The 16,023-nt window shown below is 27.5% G+C and overlaps 1 protein-coding gene across 2 annotated transcripts; it reads right to left on the reverse strand.

Annotated features, from left to right (window-relative positions):
- Window positions 1–1,495: 1,495 nt before the first annotated feature.
- On the reverse strand, window positions 1,496–16,023 carry LOC129913773 (arrestin domain-containing protein 3-like). 2 transcript variants are annotated; one of them, XM_055992616.1, is made up of 6 exons: window positions 15,929–16,023; window positions 4,390–4,546; window positions 4,171–4,323; window positions 2,564–2,775; window positions 1,972–2,509; window positions 1,496–1,915 (listed from the first exon to the last, which is right to left on the reverse strand). In XM_055992616.1, exons 2-6 carry the CDS (start codon window positions 4,502–4,504, stop codon window positions 1,815–1,817), a joined length of 1,119 nt encoding a protein of 372 aa, XP_055848591.1. In that variant the 5' UTR covers window positions 4,505–4,546; window positions 15,929–16,023; the 3' UTR covers window positions 1,496–1,814. The 2 variants fall into 2 exon arrangements, with proteins under 2 accessions (XP_055848591.1, XP_055848590.1); XM_055992615.1 differs by lacking the exon at window positions 15,929–16,023 and adding an exon at window positions 9,669–9,932.

Genomic DNA, 16,023 nt, shown 5'->3' on the forward strand with positions numbered 1-16,023 from the left:
AATAATATGACATTCATATATTTTATTTACTGGAATTTTCGTTTATAGACCAGTGCCGATGCCTTCAAAAACATTAAAAAGTACAAAAAAATCATAGTAGGATGAAACCCATTGGAAAAGGAGGGGAATATGATAAGAATGAAAGGAAAAATAAATTACGGGCGAGCCGAGTTCGGGAAGTGGGTGGGTTGAGTTTTTAATGGTAAAAAATGGTATATCTCGATTTCCGGCAAAACTACAAATCCTATAAAAAAAAGTTGTATGGCAAAGTTGTAGGTAATACAAAGATCTACGACTTTTGTATCAACATTTTTTTCACATAACCTCAAAATTTATGTGAAAAATTCAAAAAACCGAGTTTTTGGTTTTTTATTTTTATCTTTTTCAAAAACAAAAATTTTTCTACGAAATTTGGTGAAAACTTACCTTATTATGTTCCAAATACACAGTAATTTATTTGATTTGAAATATTAATTTGTTCACCTTATTTTGACTTAATACCAAAAAAACAACCTAATTTTCAATCGAAAATTCACGTGTCAAAATATCAGCTTTTTTCAAAAAGTCGGTGGCCATTTAGTTCGTTAAAATGTCTATTTTCTGATGGTGTAAAAAAAATTTTACATTAGTATACTTTAGAACATGTTTTAGTAAAATTCAAAAAATGAAAAAAGCTTGAATTGGAAAAAAAATTTTTATCATTGTTTACAATTTTGGCCATTTTATTCAAATTTACACTTTAATTACTCAAAAAACGTAAGATTTCATGTAACATTGATTAATCTTACGTTTTTTGAGTAATTAAAGTGTAAATTTGAATAAAATGGCCAAAATTGTAAACAATGATAAAAAATTTTTTTCGAATTCAAGCTTTTTTCATTTTTTGAATTTTACTAAAACATGTTCTAAAGTATACTAATGTAAAATTTTTTTTACACCATCAGAAAATAGACATTTTAACGAACTAAATGGCCACCGACTTTTTGAAAAAAGCTGATATTTTGACACGTGAATTTTCGATTGAAAATTAGGTTGTTTTTTTGGTATTAAGTCAAAATAAGGTGAACAAATTAATATTTCAAATCAAATAAATTACTGTGTATTTGGAACATAATAAGGTAAGTTTTCACCAAATTTCGTAGAAAAATTTTTGTTTTTGAAAAAGATAAAAATAAAAAACCAAAAACTCGGTTTTTTTAATTTTTCACATACATTTTGAGGTTATGTGAAAAAAATGTTGATACAAAAGTTGTAGATCTTTGTATTACCTACAACTTTGCCATACAACTTTTTTTTATAGGATTTGTAGTTTTGCCGGAAATCGAGATATACCATTTTTTACCATTAAAAACTCAACCCACCCACTTCCCGAACTCGGCTCGCCCGTAATTTATTTTTCCTTTAATTTTCATCATATTCACCTCCCTTTCCAATGGGTTTCATTCTACTATGATTTTTTTTGGTTTCAAAAATTATCGACCCTGGTCTATTATGGTTTATTATTTATTTATTTTTATTTTATAATATTTAATAGCTTATTTGTCTTTAATAATAATGGATTTGAGCTCAAAATCATTTTTGTAATCTGACTGAGTCAGTAAAATTGCCTTATTTTTATTTACATTTTCGAACTACATATGTACTATGTACATATGTATATTTGACGTTAATTTAAAATTTTTCACTGTACACTTTTTTCACAGACGGCAAATTTATATGAAAACCTTGTCGTACTGCAACCTTAATTGAAATATTAACTTTTTTTTTGCATAAGTGTCTGCAGAAACCTGTCATTTTTCCTCATACGGATAAATTCAATATTTATAGAAAGGATATCTCGGTATAAAAGACGTTTCCTTGAGGATTGTTGGTTTTAATGATTTAACATACAACGCTTTCTTATACGAAGGTGATGCTGAAATATTAAAAATATTAGTTTTGCTGAATTATTATCTTTTATAAAGAACTTACGCATTTCAAAATTCAAGTTTATATGACGTCCAGTTGAAATTCGATTTTTTAAAATTGAAATTACAGTGTCTTCAGATATTCCATTCAAGTTTGCGATAAAAGGGACATTTCCTATTGTAATTGGAATCGAAACATTTGACGATTTGTGCGCTCCATTATAATTGGCTGTTACTTCTATTTCATAGGTAATTTTTATAACTTTGCAATGCTCTTCACTGGTTATTGGTGTTGGTGGAACTCGAATTGTATCTTTAATTTCAAAATCATCTGTTTCAAATGGTCCAAATTCCTTTTTAACAATAGGAATTTTTTCAGTCCAAGTTTCTTTGCGTCTTATTTCTGAATATAAAGCTACAAGATTTAACACCAGTCGCACTTGTCTCACCATTATTTTACTGTGGTTGACAACTTTAACAATAAAATGAACCAATTCTCCTGGCACATAGCCGGTTTGTGGTATACCAAGAGAAAGAACAAGTGGTTTTGAGATGCATGGACCGCAACAAAAATATTTCAGGACTTCCATTTTAGCTGGAATCTAATATAGGTAAAAATTACAAATATTGTTTTAAAAAGTTGATTAGGAACTTACACGCAAGACAGGAAGCCGATTTAGATCTAAAGGTTGAAGTACATTTAATTCCATAGAATGTGACTTGTTAAACAATAACGGTCGTTCTACAATTATTTTTATATCGTAACGTATGCGGCCATAAGTACCTTCAAAAGTCGAAGGACACATTGGAGGCAAAGGGCATTCAAATGTGTAGGTATGTGTTCCAGCTGGCAAATCTGATATACATTCTAAAAAAAAAAAGTTGAAATATGTTGATAAATGAATTTAAAAAAAGAATAATATTAAACATAAAAAACAATGCTTTACAAACTGTCCTTATTTAACTTGCAATAAAAGTATATGAACAATATTTGGGATTCAAATTCAAGAAAAAAAATGGATCCCACAATTCTGCCAGTCTTTTGATTAAAACATTTTTTTTTTTTTTTTTGAAAAATCAATTTTTTGAAAGCGATTTTTTTTTTTAAGTGTTGATTAAAAATTACATACTAACTTATAAAAAAATGTAAGAAAATTTTTGTTATATTCTCCTGGAACTCTCGGTTTCACCAGTGATACTTTTGCTCATTATATATTTAAAAATTCTGCGTCACAGGATATGGCAGCTGGTCGTTCTTGGTTTGTATAAAATTTGTATGGACTATAGAGATTCATATTGCATCAAAAACGATTCTTCAAAATATATAATCTACACAAGTTTTGTGCTTGAATTTAATGTTCAAAATTGTTTGAAAAAATCGCGAATTCAATATATTGCTGACTTAAATTAGATTTTGTTGAATATTTTTTGAAAATCTGAAAAAATGTAATTTGTTTACCTAAATGCATAGGTCTATTCAATTTGAACTCATATCTGTAAACCAAAACTTATTTCTAGACTTTGATCCACAGAAATCTGCCTCCGAATGTAAGAAATAATTTTTTTTATAATTTTAATATTTTTTTTTTAATGGAGCGGATTTTAGGAATAGTTTTGTCAAACTCAAAATTTTGAAGAAGAATTTAAACAAAAATTAACCTATTTTTTTCGAAATCATATCTACATTTTTAAGTTCTAGTTTTGTTTTCAAAATGTAGTTCGAAAATTTGATTTTTCAAAAATCCAACAATTATTTTCTTTTCAAAATTTTGGTTTTGATTTATTTAAAATGATATAATTGAAAAAGTTATTTGGAGATATTCAGAAATTAAAAAATCGTTTCTGTGGAACCTTTAATATAACGGTTTTTGAAAAAAAATTTTTTTTCATAACTAGATAGACCTTGTCAAAAACGATTACTAGAATTTCAATCAGAGTCGTAAGAGTCGTTTTTTCAAAATTGGTATATAAAAGGTAATGTTATTTTTGGTCCAAAAACATTTTTTTCCAAAAACCCCTCTGTAGTGTGTTCATATATCAATTTAACAACAATTACAGCTACGTAAAAACGAAATCTTTCTTTTATATTAACCTGAATTTGTATCACCTACATAAGCTGACATCCCGCAGCCCTTTCTAAAGTGAACTTTGTCTCGCGGGATAAGCAAAAAAAATTATATTTTTTTAAAGTAAAATTTGTTGTTAAAATATTAAGGTTGTTCATTAATGTGTTTTATTTTTTTTTTTTTTATTTTAGGCTCACCTTTGGCATGAATACAATCTGTGGTGTTTTCAAAAAATCGCTCCTCATCACTTCTGTAATATGAACCAATAACTGGTGTGTTTTTTGAGTCCGAGGGTACAGCATGTTCATCCCATCTAACTTTGGCATATCCGCGCATACGTAGTTTGACACCTTTAAAAAAAGTTTATTATTTTTTTTTTTGTATAGTTTTCAATTTTAACCTTGATTTCATCTTACCCTTTACTGTCATCGATTCTTCTAAATGAATTATTGCTCGACCTCTAACTATTTGTCCAGCATAGTATATCCCTAAAGGGTTATCATCATAAATAACTTCAAATCGTATGCCCATTTCGAATGGATTGAAGAAATTGCAAGTGTCCTAGTTTTTTAGCTAGAAGTATTAATAATTTACTCCAACTATTAAGGCCTCGTATTTTAAAGATAGAGTTGAAAAAAAAATGCGTTTCAGATTGCGGAAAAATTAACCTTTTTTAATTTACTGATTAAATTTATTTCAAAAATGGGGCTCATGAGGGGTAAAATTCAGAGGCGGCGGAAGGGGTGTGCGGAGTGTGCCCCCGCACACGGCCCCGCGCTTAGAGGGGCCCCGCGGGCGCTAAATGAAAATGTCTCAGAAATAATAAAATGCGAAAAACCATGTCTCTTCTCTTTATTCAAAACAATCAAATAATTGAAATTGGCTTGTTTCCACTCGATTTCCATAATTGCATTGAGATGAGTCGAAGCATACATTGGCCACTTTTTGCAAAAGTAGGAAAGAAAAAATAAATTAAACAATTTAAGATTATTGTTTGTTTTTTTTTTTTTTTTATCTCAAGTGAAGCAGATAATTATAATTAGTTTGCCAAGCAACTTGGATTATCTAAAATTTTGCTTTTAAAATTCCCAATTAAATTTAAAACTCAATGAAATGAATATCTACATTTTTTGTTACAAAATCTCAGTGATAAAAACAGTTTTTTTTTTCTTTTTTCAATTTTTCAATTTTGTATAAGTATTTAAAATTGTATGAAATAATTTTTTGTAAAGGTTAAGAATGGGTGGAATTTTCGAATTTTCGCTGTTCGTATTCGAACACATTTTACGGATTCATTGATTTTTCAAAATACGGACGGATTTACAATCCACCAAACTTTAAAAACCCGTTTTAAATCAAAAATTTTTCTCAAACAAACATGCGAATAATTTATGTATTTATCAGTTATTTCGTAAAAAAAAAAATGATTAATAAGTATCTAACAGAGGAAAGTAAACATCAACAAAAACAATTTCAATTGTTACAGGTTGTTTGAAAAGTGTTTTCAAACTAACGTGAGACTAGCCTAACCACATTCTTAGAACCATCAAATAAAGAAGTTGTGCAGTTATTTGCGTTTTTCCAACAATAAGATGAGATGGATTTATTCCCTTTTTCCAATTGGTAATTCAATTGATATTTTTATATTCTAAAAAAGAAACCGAGAAACTGACGAAAACAAGAATTTCTACATTAAAATAAATAGCTATATTATATTATACCAATTTTAGAAAAGTACAATTTACTCAAAAATGACTAACAATTTTATGAAAAAAAAGCAATCAAGTGTTAGTTTTTATTAGTTTCTATAGTTTGATGAAGAAAGTTTAATTTTTATTTTTTATTTGAATAGTCAAATTTTAGAAAATTTTGCATTTAATTTTTCTGAAATTTGGAATGTAGATAAAAAATGTCTGCAAAATTTCATATCAATTTTACTTAATAGTTTTTTTCCGAAAAATGTTTATAGCGATTTCTAACGTTTTGATTTTTTCTAATAACGCGCCCTAATAAAAGAAATCAAATAGCTGAAATTCATTCTAGATGTTGTTATTTTGTTTGATTTGAAGAACGAATTAATTTTTTTTTGATATGTACGTTTTAGACCATTTAATAAAAAATCTTATTTATATAAAAAGTTTTAAAAATAAAAGCAATCTGAAACTTAAGAAAAAGTTCGTGAGATCGAGTCGTGCATTTTGTTTTTCATCTACAGCCCGTTCCATTGGAAGTGGTAGTCTTCTATTAGTAGATGTTTTGGTTAATCTAGTACTATCATTTACTGTCTTGGAAATCGCTAGTAAACTACTAGTAGTACTTTGCCACCTCCCAAAGGAACAGGGCTTACATTGAAATATAACGTTTTGTCTTAAGTTTGTTATTAGAATTTTGAACTTGAACTTGGACGGAATATTTTATACTTTTTTCAAAATGATAGTCCAAATTCATTTTCTCAGGGGCCCCAAAATTTACTCTAGCACACGCCTCATTTTGGTCTAGCGCCGCCTCTGGTAAAATTAACCTAAAATGTTTTTTTTTCTGTAGAATTTTTTTTCGATTTTAAAATGATTTAATTATAATGCAGCTTCGGCTATTGGCAGTGCCAGGGTTAGATCGCATTGCGGTTAGATAAAAAATTTGAAAGTTAAAATTGAGAAACAATCTACAATTCCCAAATTATAATTGCATGTTAATGCATTTTTTATTATCACGCAGGTGAGAAAAGAAAATAATATAGGTATCGTAAAAAAACTGAATCTACCTTTTTTTATAAATCTAAAGTAATTTAGAATATAAAATTGATTGTCAACCACCAAGTTTAATTATGCACAAAAAATTGAGCTTGCTTTAAAAACAATGACTATTTCTAGTCGACCTAGAATTTTCTAGTAAGCTTTTATACTTCACTCTAGTTATTTAGTTAGTTTGTTATTGGGTGAATGACTAGCAAAGTAGCAACTATGTGGATTTTTTTTAAACTTTGGAATGTATTTGTATAGGTCTATGATAAATTAGTTGTCTCAACGAAAAAAAAACCTTGCTAAGAGAAATTGTTAGATTTAACAAATATTATTTTTGGAGTTTGTCAAAAATTATGCTTAAGTTACGAGTTACAACTAAACATATTTTATCACTAAAACGGATTGAGAAAAAATTGATTTTTTTTTTCGGAAAACTGATGCTCAAACTCAGGATTTTGAAAATAAATTAATTGAAAAAATTTTAACATGTCTTTTTCCAAAATTTTGCATGATAAAATATTTGATGGCCATATCAATCGTAAGTAGCAATATTTATGCTGTACAGTTTCTTCATTCAATAGCCTTTGTTGTTGAAAGTTAAATACAAAAAAATATTAAAGGTCTTGTTTGTCAAAGTTATAGAGGAAATCAAATATTTTAATACCAAAATTAGTATATTTCAAGAAAATTCAATGAAATTGAAGTTATGTTTTAAATTTGTTTCAAATCCTTTTCCTCTTCTGAATTGAAACAACAATACCTATATCCAGTAGATACATCCACATTCTATTAAAAAATAGTTTTCAAAAGCGTTTTTTTTTTTAAACACTCTTTTGATATCATTTAATTTATAAAATTTAAACCAAAATTTTGTTTGAGTTCACAAAAATCTTAATTTTAATAAAAAAAAAAAAAAAACAATACTGCAACATCAGCAATTTTTAACCTAGAGAGGTTTAAGTAGCTTTTTGTAATTACCGAACGTTTTAAATAACTTATCATCAAAATCGGAGCTGTAAGGAATATCGTATTTAACCCTTTCGGACCCAGCGTTACTCTCATGTAACATATATTTAAAAATTCGTAAAAAAATTCCATTAAATAATTTTTTAGGTTTCGATGGCTTAATTGAGAGATAATAATGCCTAGTTACTAGATTAGTACAAAAAGTTAGTCAAATATAGTATTTTTTATTTATTTTTTTTTATCGAAAAAGGGACTGAAATTGACATTTTTTTTTTTTGAAAAAAAAAAAAATATATATATTTGGTCATAATTTTGAAAAAAAAGATATAAAAAATGTTAAACCAGAAAGTGTTTTGTTTTTTGGCTTAGAAGAAGTAGCATACAATGTTGTTCTATAAAAAGTTATTTTGTCAGTTGTCCGACTTTTTTTGGTGGTCATAGGCAGTGCGTTACTAACATGAGAGTAACACATTAGTTTTGTTATTTATTATTTTGGAAAATAACTTTTTGCTATTCATATTTCTTAGTTGTGATGTTGTTGACAGGATAATACTGAAAAAACCTTTTTTTTATTGTGATTTTCATAGCTTGGGTTCGAAGAGGTTAACCTCATAAAAACAATATGGAAAAATTAAATTCTTAAAGGTAGATGTTTGTACGCTTCTTTTCTTCGCAAAAAAAAAAAAAAGTTTTATGGACCTTAAACGAACAAGTTCCTTTCTCGCTGTTCCGTGAAAAGCAAAAGAACTTTAATGGCTCTTTAAAAATTTGTTTTACTTTGTTCCAGAAGCAAATAAACAAGCTAACTTGTTCCCTTGAGAGTTTAATTTTTTCAATTTATTTTCCGGTAAACATTCCAAGATTGTCTTTCTCGATCTTTCTGCGAATTGTTCTTTTAGTAACTATACCTACCCACACATTTTTTTATTTTTTTTTGAATGGATTGAATTTCAAACTATACTGGCTTTTAGGAGTCAATTTGAGTTTTTTAATGAATTCCTCAAAATGTGACTGTATTTTTTTGTACATTTTTTCGTTTTTTGTACATTTGTGGTAAATTTTGCAAAGTATAATTATAATTTTAGTAGTTTAAGGTTTGCCGTGAGAAATTCAGTTCTCCACAGTCCACAGTTTAGTTTAACAGACACATAGAAATTATTTCTTCCAACAAAAGACGAACATATTTCAATGTTTAGTTCCGCCGTTTTGTTCACTTTTTAACAAGTTCGAATCCCGAATAAGTAAGACAGATTGATACATGCTTGATATATTATGTAAAATGTTTTACCTTAGAAAGTTTATCAAAAGACTCTCAGATATTTGCACTTCTAACACAAAAAATCTAGCCTTTAGGCGTAATATGTAGGTACATGGAAAACTGTGGAAATGAGAATTCTAAATGCATTGAAATTTCAAAGTACTTTATAGGTATGTATCTTAGTTTCCGGGAATTCCGTCTAAAACCAGTCTCCAAATCAGTAAATCATATTGCTTAATATGCAAAAACAATTTAAAGTTGTTGTCCTTAAAGACTTAGATTTGCATATGTCTTACACATCTCACTCTGATATTGCTTAACAAGAACACAAATTAACAAGAAATAAGAAAGTGCATAATATTTCTGCATTACGTCACATCATTTCATGAAATCCGAATAACAGTGAGTTTTTTTTTTTAATTATCTTGAAGTTTGATCTTGTCCATTGCAGAAAATGAATCGCGAATAGTACCCAATTCTATGAACTTTATTTTTCTTAAATGCATATTTCGCTGTAATCCAAATCAATTCCACGATTTTGCAGCATATTGTGGATATCCAATATTATTTTATGGGGATTTTTATTTTCTGTTAAAACCGGTAAGTAGATAAAACCCAATGAATTCATCAGGAATTTTGTATTTATATTTCTTTTGAATTAGAAATCCGATTTAAATTTTAAGTTAGCAGGAAATTATTTCCTTTTACAAGGTACTGTTTCACAAATTACCTTGAATAAAGATGCTTCAAATAAATTAGTTTAATATTATTAAAAAAACTTCTTCTCGAAATTGTACGAGTATACTGATTTTATTGACCTTTCAAGCTTTTTTTGGGTAAAGTCACTATGCACAAAAGTTAAATTAAAAATTGAGGACGGTTTGAAAAATCTTAATATTTTAACTTAAAAACACAACATTTATAAAAAAAAAAATCTTCCGATCGCGAAAAGTCCAAGTTTAAACGATAAACCTGCATCTAAGCGCAACCGATCTGTAAACTGATGTTATTACCAACAAAATTTTCAATCGTAACTGTTGGCTTAGAAAAGTACTCATAGCTTAAACTGACTTGAGCATATTGTTGTAAGTTTTCAATAAATGCTCAAATAGGATTTTTCCTTGTAATTATTTTAATGAAAAAAGGTTATACAAAGTATAGGTTAGGAGTTGTACCTATCTGATATAAATTTATAAAAAAGCTCTCACATGCAATTTTTAATTTTAAACTTTTATTTTCAATATAGTACCAGTAATATGCATGACAAAATATCAAAGGTACATAAAACAATAGGTAATAATTATCAAACTCTAAAGAAGTTTCGCACGATTTAATTAAAAAGTTCAATTTGTTGTTTACGTTTGATAGGGCACAAATAATGAAAACAAATTGCGTTTGAAAGATAAAGGTAATTGGTAAAAAAAAAGAAACACAACAAAATTTTGGTTACATGAACAGAAATTTGACAAAATTATAGTTATAAAAATAAAACTGCAAATTTACTAAAATTTCTATCAATATTGAAATTATTATTTTAATTTATTTTTTAATGTTCAGATTAATTCTTTAAATATTATATTTTGTTTAATCACAAAACATTAGATATTCACTTGCATCTGTACAAAAGTTATGCAATCCTAAACATAACTGAATTCGACATTACAATCACAATATGACAATTTATTATTATGATCAAAAATAAGAAAATATGTCATCTATTGCGTGTAGATTGGGCAAAGAAGAAAGAAATAATATGTTTGGGTAAAAATTTATGGGTTTACTTCATTTATTATTATTTTGGTGGAACAGGAAATTTTCTAAACACATGACTTCCAATAGAAAACAATATTGGAAAGCTTCGGAAGCACTATTTTTTTCATGAACGTAGAACATTTTATATTAGTTAGCTGGCTAAGAATTGAAAAAGAATTCACTTGTGATAAAAACATGATATTTTGATGGTTGGTTGTGCTCAAAATACTTATAGTTTTGAAATATTGGGAAACTTTCGATCAGGGCTGTAAAAATATCAATTAAAAAAAAATGCATTTGAATTCAAAAAAAAAAGCTAATATTGCAAAGAATATTTGCATTAAAAAAATATATACATATCTATGTATTATCATTCGAACTGAAACATAGGTATTTGCATTGAAAAAAAAATATTTATTGGAACTGAAAGAAATTTGCATCAAAAAAAATGTTATTGCAACTAAAAAATATTTGCAATGAAAATAAAAATTTTATTGCAAATAAAAAATTTTAATATTTTTTTTTCAATATTCGTCGAATTTCTTACAATTTTGGCTATTTGCTCATACATAAGCTAACTATAATAATGAACAAATAGCCAAAATAGTAAGAAATTCGACGAATATTAAAAAAAAAAACAATGCAAACATTTTGCATTGAATTTTTTGTTCAATGCAGAAAATGTTTTATTTGCAATAAATTTTTTTTTTATTGCAAAATATTTTTATTTGCAGTACCTACAAATTTTATTTTATTGCAAAATATTTCTATTTGCAGTACCTAAAAATTTTATTTTGAATGCAAAATATTTTTCAGTTGCAATAACATTTTTTTTAGTGCAAAATTTTTTTATTTCCAATCAAAATTTTTTTGAATGCAAAAAAAATTTATTTTTTAATATAAATTCTTTTCAGTTGCAATAATTTTTACTTGCGATATAGGTACTATAGGGCAAGTTTAGGACTCGTAAAAAAAATCGAACTCGAGATAACAATTTTACATGACATTACGATGATGGAGAATGCCAAAAAAGTGGGTCCGGCAATTCTGTCTGTCTGTCTGTCTGTCTGTGTGTCTGTCTCTATCTGGAGCTTCAGCCTAAACGAGTGAAGTGATTTTCTTCAAACTTGGTAGTTAGCAGTTTTTGGTGATTCCCTAGAGGGGAAATTGAAATTTTTTTTTATCACCAAAACTAACGGTACCTGCCATATAACGGAAATAGAAAAGTTAATTTTTTTCAAAAACTGCTCTAACGATTTTGATTAAAATTTTTGTGTGTAGTACTACACATAAGAGCCAACTTTTTAAATAAAAAAAATATTTTTTGTACCGTTATTAACGGTACCTGTCATAGAACGGGTTTTTTCATTTCTGAATATCTCGTACAACATTAACCCGATTTAAATGAAAATTTTTATACAAACGTGTGTAAGTAAAGATAATATTAAAAATTTAGAAAATTTTCAAAAAACGCATTTTTAGATTTTTAAAAAATATTTCAAAATTTTTTTTTTTGAAAAATCAATTTTTTGAAAACGGATCAATGAAAAATTTTGAAATTTAGTTTTTATGTGTAAATTAATTATTTCTTCAATATGGCATACCAACTTTTTTTTTGAAAAATGTTAAAAAATTTTTATACATAAAAAATTATTTTTTTAAAAAACGGCTCCTACAATTTTCGAAAATTTTTTTCTAAAAATACCTTTTTATACAAGAAATAAAATGGCATATTTGTTTTTTGTTTTAAGATAATTTAAAACGGAGTTTAATTAATTATAAAAACAGATTTAATTTTTTATACTACTTATAAAATTTCTTCAAAATATCAAATTTTAAATTTCTTGAATTAAAAGCTTTAACATTATAGTTACTTTAAGCATAAGAGCAAGTACGTGCGACCCCAGTCGTGCAATTTATTTTATTTGAAAAAATACTTTTTTTTTAATTTGTAATGAAAAACAAAATTGTATTGTGAGTTCGGACAACTTTTTTAATTAGTTTCAGCAAATTGGATCAGTTGTCAAATTTTTTACTTTTACTCAAATGACGAATGTTAACTCTTTTTTATGTGGTTAAAATGTAAAATTTGTTGATACCATTTTTTCCATTTTTTTTTTTGGAAAATATTCACGAAAAACATGCATTTAAAAATGACGCAAATTTGTTAAAATATTCATCAAGCTTTTTAGCCAAAATTCCATTAAAAAAAAAGAAAAACACAAAAGCAGAAAGCAATAATTGTTGGTAATACAATCGGATTATTCATAAAAATGTCAAAGTTAGCGAAAAATTCTATTCTAGTCTTCTTCCTATCTTCTTCCTACATCTTCATGCTTAAGTAACTCATTCAATGTTGCGAGGTTATTGCTCTTTATCTGCAATGCCGTCTTTACCATAAGGGCACACGGGGCCCGTGCCCAGGGCCCCCATTCTCAGGGGGGCCCCGAAGGTACTTTTATTCTTAAAGCATTTTTGTCGGGCAGTTTTTTCTACACCTATACGGAATATATATAAAGAAAACAAATTATGTGGCGTTGTATGCGGACAAAATTTTAAATCCAAACGACCAAACCCAAATTCAATTTTCAAAAAAAAATAAGACATTAATATTTTCAAAAAACAAGAAAAATATCTTTTTTTCCACTGTAGGTAAAATTATTTATTATTTATTAATAAAAACAACGAATTCTCTTCTATTATCTTTTTAATTAAATAATAACTTCGTTTCAAGTTTGCAAAACTGCAAATCAGTGTAAAAATATGTGTAGATTTGCATTAAAAGACGAAAAAAGAATCAATTCGTCGGCAAAAAAACATCAATACTTTTTCCGCTGGAAAACAGTGAGATATAGATTTTTGAAAAGCAAACAGTGAGACATAGATCTAAAAAAAATTATTTTAACATGATTTCGTAGCGTTTTTTGTTTCGTTTTTTTTTTGGCTTCTTTGTAATTTTTTTTGAAAAAAAAAAAAAATGGATTAAAGTAACATAAATTAATTAATTATATACTTGTCAATTACCTAATTATTTGACGGTTTCGTTAATTTGTTTCACAAAAGACTGTCTCACTGATCGCACCCCTTTCAGTGAGACGTTGAGACAGTGAGACGTTTTGACTTTTTCTACATTTTAGTCCAATGTGATGCTCTCCTTCATTCTTTAACTTCAACTTTTCTTGCAACTTTAAGATAAAATATGTCTTAAAGTGACTTCAAAGTTTGGTTAAGCTATCTTGAAAACATTCTAAGATATACCAATTTAAAAAAAGGATGTCTCACTGTTCGCACCTTTCCCGTACATGTTTTTTTTTTTTTTCAAAGCAAAATCGTTATCCGTTTTTGAGAAAATTGCAATATCTCGAAAACTTTATATTGGAGATATCCGTTGAAAAGGAGACATTATAATCATTTTTATCAAAAAAAACAAAACCGACTTCCATGATTCAAAACGGGGTTTTATGGTTTTTTTTAATAGTTCCTATGGCTTTAACTGAACGAAATTGAACTGCAGCCACTAGCTTTCCAATACAAAAAGAATTACCAAAATTGATTGACTATGTCCAAAGTTATGCGGTAACAAACATAAAAAAAAAAAAAAAAAAAAAAAAAATACAGACGAATTGAATACCTCCTCCTTTTTGGAACGCTCTTGGAAATTACGTACAAATCGTCTGTACCGAGTTTTTAGCAAATCTCAATCCGTTTCAGCTCTTTTTTTTTCAATTCTTCAAACTGAAACTTATAACGGATACAGGGTATAATTATTGGCAGTATAAAAAGTACAATTATTGGCAGTGGCAACGATTGATGTCTCAATGCACGTATTAATGGGAACCCCTGTTAATAATGAAGAAACTAGGTACTTTATATGGAACGATATATTGGCACCCCTTTTTAACCATAACCATTGCGTTTAAGCCAACCATTGTACTTATTTTACTTTCCAAAAGGGCCCCAAATTCTTATGTGCCCAAGGGCCCCAGGATAGTTAAAGACGGCCCTGTTTATCTGTACAGTATGCACTGCACATATTTAGCTTTAACATCAATCAAGCATTGGCGTCTTCATACACATTATCAAGAATATATCTAAGATTACCCGAAGTCGGTAGGTGTGTAGAAAATTATTTATGTTTGATTTCTGCTTCTATTTCTTCTATTCTATTTTCTTAGTTTTTCTTCATATATAGTTCATTCAATATTGAAAATTTGTAGTGAAACCTACTAATCATCCAAGAGAAGAATGGTTTTCGATGCAAAAGTATGACCTCTAAAATGTTTGTATTTACATTGTAAAACACAATCCGATGAATGATTTTTTTTTTAATGCAAATGAAAATACAAATACATACTAAATATATTTTTCTAATGTTTAACTGAATTTAATTTACTTGTACGCAAACAATTTTACATAAAATTAAATTGTAACACTTAAAATATTATCGATCACTAACACTATATTTTTAATTAAAATTATTTTGTTATTTAACAATTCATATTCATATTCACAAAACGAAAACCACCTACCTTCTTGTTTCATGTCAATTTTATACTGATCACACATATTTTTTTTAATGTTACTGGTTAATCCCTTTGACATTTCTTGTCAAAAAATAAATTTTTGCTTCAACGCTGCAAGAAAAGTATAACTTAAAACACTTTTAATAAATAAAATGAATTTAGACTTCAAGAGATAAGTACATTAAAAATGTACACTATGACGTATACGTACTTTTTTGTTGTTTAATTTAAATTTAGTATTATTGCATTTCAAACATAATAATTATAGGGCAAGGAAAGTCAAAAAAAAGCTACCAAAAAGGAGGAGGTATTCAATTCGTCTGTATTTGTTTTTATGTTTGTTATACCTCATAACTTTGGACTGTGTGAACTAATTTTGATAATTCCTTTTGTATTGGAAAGCTGGTGCTTTCAGTGTAGTCCCATTTCAATTTCGTTCAGTTCTGGCTATAGAAACTATGAGAAAAACCATAAAACCCAGTTTTGATCCTTGGAAGTCGGTTTTGTTTTTTTTTTTTTATCAAAATAATTATATTTGTTACGCTTCAGCTGCGTACTTTGCTTAAAACCTAATACGTAACGTACGAGGTAATACGAAATTTTCCGTGCAAAAATAGCACAAAGAAATCTTAACGAAAAATCACGTTATGCTTTTCGTTTTTTAGTACGCAGCTCGAGAGAAAAATTGGAGAGTTTTCACATATTTGTCACTCACTTTTAAGTGTCCTGTGCTTGTTTCTCTACCCAAAAGACTTTTTTGTTGATGGTTTTTTTCAGTTTCAATTTATTTGTTTTTGTTTTAAAACTTAT

Source organism: Episyrphus balteatus, chromosome 3 (assembly GCF_945859705.1).
Source record: "Episyrphus balteatus chromosome 3, idEpiBalt1.1, whole genome shotgun sequence".
Classification (NCBI taxonomy): domain Eukaryota; kingdom Metazoa; phylum Arthropoda; class Insecta; order Diptera; family Syrphidae; genus Episyrphus; species Episyrphus balteatus.

Bases quoted from the DNA above. Each gene is read 5' to 3' on its own strand.
- LOC129913773 (XM_055992616.1), bottom strand. From the start codon at position 4,504: ATGGGCATACGATTTGAAGTTATTTATGATGATAACCCTTTAGGGATA. The intron at 2,776-4,170 runs GTGAGCCTAAAA...TTTTTTTTTTAG, and splicing joins AGATTGTATTCATGCCAAAG to AATGTATATCAGATTTGCCA. The intron at 1,916-1,971 runs GTAAGTTCTTTA...TTAATATTTCAG, and splicing joins AAACTTGAATTTTGAAATGC to CATCACCTTCGTATAAGAAA.